The 7771-nt window shown below is 58.7% G+C and overlaps 1 protein-coding gene across 2 annotated transcripts in view; it reads right to left on the reverse strand.

Annotated features, from left to right (window-relative positions):
• MLXIPL (MLX interacting protein like) overlaps nt 1-5802 on the reverse strand; it is an 18628-nt gene extending 12826 nt beyond the window's left edge. For both annotated transcript variants that reach the window (XM_027126141.1, XM_027126142.1), the window contains exons 1-2: nt 5175-5802; nt 1257-1363 (exon numbers count right to left, since the gene is read on the reverse strand). In XM_027126141.1, coding sequence (XP_026981942.1) covers nt 1257-1363; nt 5175-5473 — 406 coding nt within the window. In that variant the 5' untranslated portion in view covers nt 5474-5802. The remainder of the gene's footprint in view (nt 1-1256; nt 1364-5174) is intronic.
• Between the last annotated feature and the right edge of the window lie 1969 nt (nt 5803-7771).

The following is a 7771-nucleotide window of genomic DNA, read 5'->3' on the forward strand; positions in this document are numbered from 1 at the left end:
CCCCCCCCCCCCCCCCCCCCCCCCGGCCTATCAGCTTCCTGGTTTGGGCAGGGCCCGTCCTTAACATTCTCAGGCGAGGGCTGGAAGCCAGCCAGCTGGGAGCAGTGAAAGGAGCGCTGGGCTGAGTTGCAGAGCCCTGAACTCACAGCCAGTCATAGCTCTGCTTCTTTTATGCTCAGTGACCCTGAGTAAGTCACTCGCCTTCTGGGTCTCACTTGCTCATCCATAAAATGGGGGTGATAAAACCTATCTCCCAGGGTTGCTAGGAAGCCTTAAATAAGACGATTTAGGAAAGTGCCAGGCACAAAGATGAATAGAAACCAAAAACAAACAAACAAAAAAAAAACCACTTGTTTTCTCTGCTTGAATGGAATCCAGTGGGGCCACTACAGAGAATACCGTGTGTGGTCTCTCCTACGCTGTGTGTTCCCAGCTCAGCGCAGCCTTTGATCCTACAGGAGGATCTTACTGAGCTGGACAAGGTCCAGCACAGGTCTCTCAGCCTCTGCTACCCTGCCATGGGGCATAGGTGGGTTTTGTATCCCCAAATGAATGACCGTGACCTCCTCAAGGGTACATCGGATTCAACCATCATTTATTAAGCACCAACTTTGTGCCAGCCCTGGTCATACCCGTTATCCCCATGCCAGCCATCAAAGTTAGGACTCTTGGCCTCATTTTATAGATGAAAAAATGGGTTCAGAGAGGTTAGACAACTTGCCTGCAGTCACACAGCCAGCAAGGGGCAGAGACAGGGTGGGAAACCAGCTCTGGGTGACTCCAAGACCAGGGTCCCTTCCACATGGCCTCTCTGGGCCCCCTCCCCCCAAATCTCCATGGTGGGGAACCTAAGGACGTCAGTGGAAGGCTGGTAGAGACCCACCAGGATCTGAGTTTCCCCTTTGCAAAGGGGTGAGATTGGCCCGGATAGTACTGAACGCCTCTTTCTACCCTGGCATTTGAGGCACCTGACTACACTAATGGGATGCAGAATGGGCCTTGAACTGTTCCCCAAATCTCAGCTCACTTTAGGACTTCCGAAGGGTGACCCCTGCTGTGTCCAACTTCACAGTGGAGAGTGCCCTTTGGGACACATCCCCCAAGACCCTCTGGGTTTAGAAGCTGTTGAGGGGTCCTGATGCTGGGGACCTGGCCTCCCCCAAAGCTCTCTGTGGTTGCTGGCCCTGGGGGCCCTGGGGGTTTCCGGGGCAGCCCCTTTGTCAGCCCTCCTGCTGGGGCCTGTGGTGCCCACTCACACTGGATATACCAGGCCCTCCAGATGGCGTTGTTGAGGCGGATCTTGTCCCGGCACAGCAGCTTGAGGCCTTTGAAATTCTTCCACTTGGGAGAAACCAGCTTGCCACTGTCAGAGGGAGAGGGCTGGGTCAGGGGGGGCGTGGAGAAAGGGGATGGTTGGAGGGGGCTGGCTCCACTTTCTTCCCATGCACGAGGCACTCATCTATGGTGGGCAACTTGATGGACACCCCTCCCAAATCCTGCCCCTCACTCTAATCTGCCTGAAATGTCTACCCTGAGAGGCAGACCTTTAAAATACTCTCCCAGGTCCCCACTTGGGGCCTCTGTGTTCTTTGGTGAGACCTGCTGAAATCTGTTGATCAGCTCAGGTGTCAGAAAGACAATGCCCATTGGCCTCACAGGCATCTATCTCATAGGCTGGCTAAGGAGGGTTTTCGCCTGTTTCTTACTTAAGGAAACTGAGGGTCAAGAAACGAAGGGGACATGCCCAAGGTCACATGACATGATGGAGACTCACTCAGGACCTGTGGCTTTTTCTCCACCAGTCTCACTGGCCCCCTTAGGCCTAGGGGATGGGTAAGGTTTGTCTGAGTAGAGACAGAGCCTCTTCACCAGAGGCAGCCTCCAAGCAGCCAGCCACTGCCTTTTCACTGCCCTTCTGGTGTCTGCCCAGCCCAGAATCCCAGGATGGCAATCTGGACTGACCTGGAAGGTGCACCCCTGCCCAGGGGTGTGTGCAACACAATAGCCACCAGGGCCCACCCAAAGGAAGGCAGCTAGGATGGTAAAGTGATGGGCAGGGGGCACCTTGACCCTAACCCTGACCCTGACTCTAACCCTAGTAGTCAATCAAATCCATGAGATGGAAGGGCTCTACCAGGTGAGGGGCTTGACTCTCAGGGTCCTGATGGGCACAGGCCAAGTCTGCCACCCCCGGGGAGCTGGCCTAGGAGGCCAAGATGTTCAGGGTCTTAGACCCCTGCTGGCCCCTCCCTTACTCCTCATGATTCACAAGCTGGGTTATGCATGAGTCCCCTCTGGCCCAGCTTCTCCAACCCTTGCTCACATGGAAGGCTGAGGCCCCAAGGCTTAGTCTTTCAGAACGTCAGGGCTGCTCTCTCCAGGGCCCTCTCCCAGTTCCTGGGGGTGAGGGGCAGGTGGGTGGCAGTCTGGCTCCTGCAGCCCCTTGAGTGCATGGGTCACTGGGTCCCCTCTACTCTCTGGTCTCCAAGCTCCTGTGTTTGCTCTGGGGTTGGGGGGGGACTGCTACCCCCAGGCACAACAGGCCTCATTACCCAAATAGAGTACATGGCCCAAGCACCCAGGCCCGCTGGCTGGCCCCTTTCCCTCCTAAGTCAGATAAACACCATCTGTCTAGAAGGGAGACATGGAGTAGGGGCACTCTGATACCTCCCGGGCCAGCTTCTTCTGTGGCACCTGGGGGGACTCCTGAGTTTGTTGCCCCAGCCTGTATCCCAGCAACCTCCCAGCCCACTCTGATCACCCCGCGCCCTACCCCCAGCCTGCCTGCCCTCCCTCCTCCATTTCCCTGCTGAGGCTACAGCGTTTGTGGCCAGGCAGGGCTGGGGGAGGTGAGACAGTGACATCCACGCCCAGGAGGAAAGGATTTGGTCTGTGCTGGGCCTGTTGGCTGGGAGGCGAGGAGAGGGGCCCAGCCTGGAGCCAAAAGCCTGTGACCAGGGTTCAAGGGATTCTTACGAGCAATAGAAATTCTGGGAATCTTGGGGATGGGATGGAGAAAACTCAGAACACCCCACCCTCCCCTGCCCCCACACACATATCTACCTTGTGGAAATTTCCCTGGAAATTTCCTTAGAGTCCTGCTTGCTCCACCTCACTCCTGAGGCCATTCTTTCCATAGCTAGCCAGCTCTGACCATGAACAAGTGTTTTCTTGGAACTTCCAGAACCTGCCTCCCTGAGGGTTCCACCCGCAGAACCATGGAACACGGGCCTCCTCCCAGTGCAGCAGTCCTCTCTCTGCCCATACAGCCCTGCTGAGGGTGAAAGCTGGTCAGACGTCTACAGGCTGTTCTCTGGGTCAAGCTGGCCAGTTCTTCCTGGCACCTCTGGACTCCTTGCCTTGCTGTCCCTGCCCATCTCCTTACTCTCTTGGGATACCCCAGCTTCCACAATCCTCTCCCCTCCAAGGAACCCCTACAATTAGGGGTCTTTAAGGGCTAAAACACTGTCCCAGTCTGAGCCTCAGTTTTTTCCTCTATGGGGGAACTCAAAGACTCCTCTGACACCGAGCCACTACCATCCCCGGCACTTAGGACCCCACCCGGGGCGGGCCACAGAGGTTGAATATTCTGGGGGTTTAGGGAGAAAGCCCAGCCCTCTCTACCCCAGCTGCCCCTGAATGGGGTCACATCAGCTTCCAGTCAGCCTCCTAGTGTGGGCGGTTCTTGGAGTGTGCTCTGCCCCCTGCCTTGCCATTTCCCCTGAACCTCCCCTTTTGGTCACTGTGGTCTGAGATAGGGGCATGAGCCAGCCCAGGCAGAGCAGTGTGTAATGTAAAGCAGAAAGCTTAAGTTGGGAATGGATGGGAAAAGGGGGACCCTGGGGGAGTCTGGGGAGCAGGGGTGCCCAAATCTGGTGTACCGTGACCTTAGATGCCCTTTCCCAGGAGGTCCCCTGATGTCCGAGGAGGGGCGGGAGGAAGGGATGGGAATTTGAACTTTCCACACAGGTCTGGCGCTCTGGATGATCAGATTGCAACACGACCTGGGCCCGGGGCCAGAGCGTGTGGGCCAAGGTTACAAAGCGTCCAGCCAATGGAGTCGAGGCTGGGCGCCACAGTGAGGGGTGGGCAACACTCTTCCCCAGTCCCCACCCCAGCTCTGGATCCCAGTCAGAGCAAGTGCAGGTCTGTAGCCAGCGGTTCTCAGAAGAGGAGGAGGAGCCGCAGAGGAAGAGGAATATTTACACAGAGAAAAGATCAAGGCTGGCCGATCCCCCTTTCTCCCCTACGGTTCTCGGTTGATAATTTATCCTGGTCCCTCCGCTCCGGGGAACTTTGCTCTCCGGGGCACTGAGCCAGGACCCCGGTTCGCGCCCTCCCCTGGGACACAGGAGTGGAGCTGGGGTCGGGCGCGGCCGGCGTGCTCTGCGACGCGCCAATCAGGGGTCCCAGGTAACATTAGGCGCTCAGCCTCGCGTGGCCACCCGGGTGGGCGAGGCCACGCCGCCCGGAGACCAGCCCCACGCGGCCTGCAACACCCACTGCCGGACCACGGCTGGGAAACTAAGAGTTGCGCCCCTCTGGGCCGGCCGGGGCACCCTCCTCCCGCCACCCTCGACCTAGCAGGTCAAGAACAGGTGTTCCGGCAATTGAGGGGTGCAGGGTGGACGAGAGACTGGGTTTCAGTCGACGCTGGCTAGGAATTGGGACAACACGGGCGCGAGGTGTATCGCGAGGGTGCAAGAACAGAGCGGGCCTGGGCGGGGACTGCTGCGTTGGGAGCGGAAGGCTGCAGGTTGTCCGGTGGAGTGGCCCCCGGAGTGGAGGGTGGGAATGTTAGGATGGCCTAGGGTCCTGGGAGCGCAAGGGATGCCCTGGGGGCATTCTTTGGGGGCAGAGGGGTCGGGACGGGAGAGAGAGGCCCGCGGTGGGCCTACGGAGGTCGAGGTGGAGGGCAGGAGATCCCAGTCTTAGGGAAGGGGGTCTCGGTGCTGAGGAATGGGAACCAGGAGGCGCGCAAGCATGTCGGGGGCCAGTGGGCTGGGCCGGGGTCAGAGGACGCTCCGGGCTGGGGAGAGGAGGGTATCCAGGATGTCGCCGGAGTCTCTGAGAGCAGCCGGGACCAAGGCTGGGGGCCGGGTGGGGTGTCCGGGGCCCCAGCGCGCGGTCCCGCCATGGAGGGCCGAGGTCGTCGGCCCCGAAGCCCCCCTCACCTGTAGGCCAGGCTCATGCACTCGAAGAGGCGGGTGAGTGTGGGGTCGATGCTGCGCGGCCCGAAGTCGGCGAGCCCCAGGGGCCCCTCCTGGTCGCGCCGCCGGGTCAGCGAGTCGCTGTGCGGCGATGACACCATGAAGTGACCGCTGTGGATGACCTGCGAGCGGAGCAGCCCGCCTGCGCTGCGCCGGGTACTTGGGTCCTCCGAGTCTGTGTCTGAGTCCGAATCCGGGCTGGGGACGACCCGCGGGCTCTGCAAGCCCGCGACCAGACCCGCCAGCGCTCCGGCCGTGGCCATAGCCGCCGCCGCCGCCGCCTCGCCTGGGCTAGGTGCAGCTGCCCGCGCAACCCTTGGGGCCAGGCCGGCTCATTAGCATAGCCCCGCCCTCCAACCACGATAGGTCGCTCGAGGGGCGGGGCCTCGTGGCGTGTGAGAGTGGACGGGGCTGTCTTAAATTAGCATAATCAATGCGCCAGGTGTGAGAACGCTGGCCTGGAGCTCCCGCGGTCTAGAGTTTGGAAGAGGAGGAGGTCCCTATGTCCCCTCCCGTCTTTCCTTATGCTGTGACCACGTGGAGTCCTGGTGGAACCGCCCCTACTTCACCCAAAAGGGGTCTCAAGAAGAGTCGTTCAGGGCTTCCCTGGTGGCGCAGTGGTTGAGAGTCCGCCTGCCAATGTAGGGGACACGGGTTCGTGCCCCGGTCCGGGAAGATCCCACATGCCGCGGAGCGGCTAGGCCCGTGAGCCATGGCCGCTGAGCCTGCGCGTCCGGAGCCTGTGCTCCACAACGGGAGAGGCCACAACAGTGAGAGGCCCGCGTACAGAAAAGAAAAAAAAAAAAAAAAGAGTCGTTCACACCTGAGCCAGAAAGCGCCTCAGTGCCAGGGATTCCTGCCCCCAGGGGTGCCCTCCCGTGAAGCCCCTCACCTAACTGCTGCCCCCCTGCTCTCTTTGATCTCCTGGGGGTTAGATGAGCGTGAATCCTGCCTGGCCACGCAGGATCGTTACCAGTGGAGATGGGTAATCGCTGGCAAGGCAGAGCCTTGGTCACCCTCCCCTGGACATCCCCTAGGCAGGCCATCTGCTCTGGGCCCCCTCCTCTCACCGACCCAGTGGTCCACCTTGTGTTCCTGTTTCTGAAGGCCCTCTTCTCACCCAGAGGACACAAACTAGGCTGTTCGGTCTGAGGCAATCACACCTGTCACCTCACTGGCGCCTTTAACAATCCTTAGAGGTAGAGTTCTTGCCCCACATCAGAGCGGGCACCAGAGTCCACAGGAGTGGAAACAGGCCCACGGATCTACAGAGGGACAGCCACAAAGCCTGGTCTAGAAGAATTCCGGCATTCCCACCCAGGGCTCTCTCTGGTGCGGGGACAGGTGAGGGCTGGAGGCAAATGTTAACCTCCCTTGGCTTTGCAGAGGGTGTGGCCTAGTTAAGACACAGGAGGGAAAGGGGAGGAAGTGGTCATTTGGGGGCTGAAGGCTTGGAAAAGTTTCCCCCATACACTTTCTTCCATCCCCTGGTAGGATCACACAGCTCCCACAATCAAACAGCAGTGCCCCGAGGGCCCCTGGGACCGCTTGAGGTGCTGAAATGGTTACCCAGGCTGGTCACAGGCCAGCCCTTCCACACACCACGTCCCTTGGAAAGGTTCCCTCTGTCCCTGACAAACTGTCACCTCACATTCCCAGGAGCCCCAGCTGCCCTGCTCCACTTGCCCCCTGCTGCTCTCTGCAGGTGTTCATTCTCCCTGCCCACCTCTCCCAAATTCTGGGGCTCCTCATATGCCCACCTCAGCCTGCCTCCTCTGGAGAGAGGGCCCTCCTAAGTGGCCCTTTTGGGATCCCTGGCACAGTGGATTTCCCTTATGTGCCTGTCTGACTTCTCCCCTGGCCTCCGGGCCCTGAGGCAGAACTGTGTCCTAGAGTATCTGAGCCCCCATGCTGGGCACCCAGGCACTTGGGGAACGCACTGTGGAGGCAGGAGTAGGAAACAGGGCCTCCTCTCCCTTGGCGCCTCCTAGCTTCAGGGGCCCTGGCTTAAGCAGACACCTGAATTGATCCTGCTCTGCCACTAATTCCATGAATGACCCTGGGCAAGTCTCTGTCTTACTGGGGATCTGTCTCTCTGTAAAATGGGGAAGTTGAATTCAGTGATTTCTTAGGGTCCTGCAACTTGAACCACCCTTGGTTCTAAGTCCCTGCTATCAGCATTACAGCTCACCCTCCCAGGCTCCTCAGGCCTCCTGTCCCCAGGAGAAAATCTCAGGGTTGTGTTCTGTGGTTCAAAAGACTTTCCTTTGAGCTGGTTCTCAGTAGAGTGGATTATCTCCCTCACCCCTTGCCCTAACCCTCCACAGGCATCTGCACCCCATTTCTGCCCTCCTGAGGGCCTGATAATACCTTTGGAGGCTTAAGCACTGAAAAGACAATCCCTCTGCACATAATTCAAAACAAAACAACACTACAACAAATAAAAGGAAGTCCAAGATAAACAAGGGCCTATTGTATAGCACGGGGAACTATATTCAATATCTTGTAATGACCTATAATAGAAAAGAATCGGAAAAGAATATATATTATATTTATATGAA

Source organism: Aethalodelphis obliquidens, unplaced genomic scaffold (assembly GCF_003676395.1).
Source record: "Aethalodelphis obliquidens isolate GAN/ISIS:26980383/991018 unplaced genomic scaffold, ASM367639v1 scaffold30, whole genome shotgun sequence".
In the NCBI taxonomy this organism is placed as follows: Eukaryota; Metazoa; Chordata; class Mammalia; order Artiodactyla; family Delphinidae; genus Aethalodelphis; species Aethalodelphis obliquidens.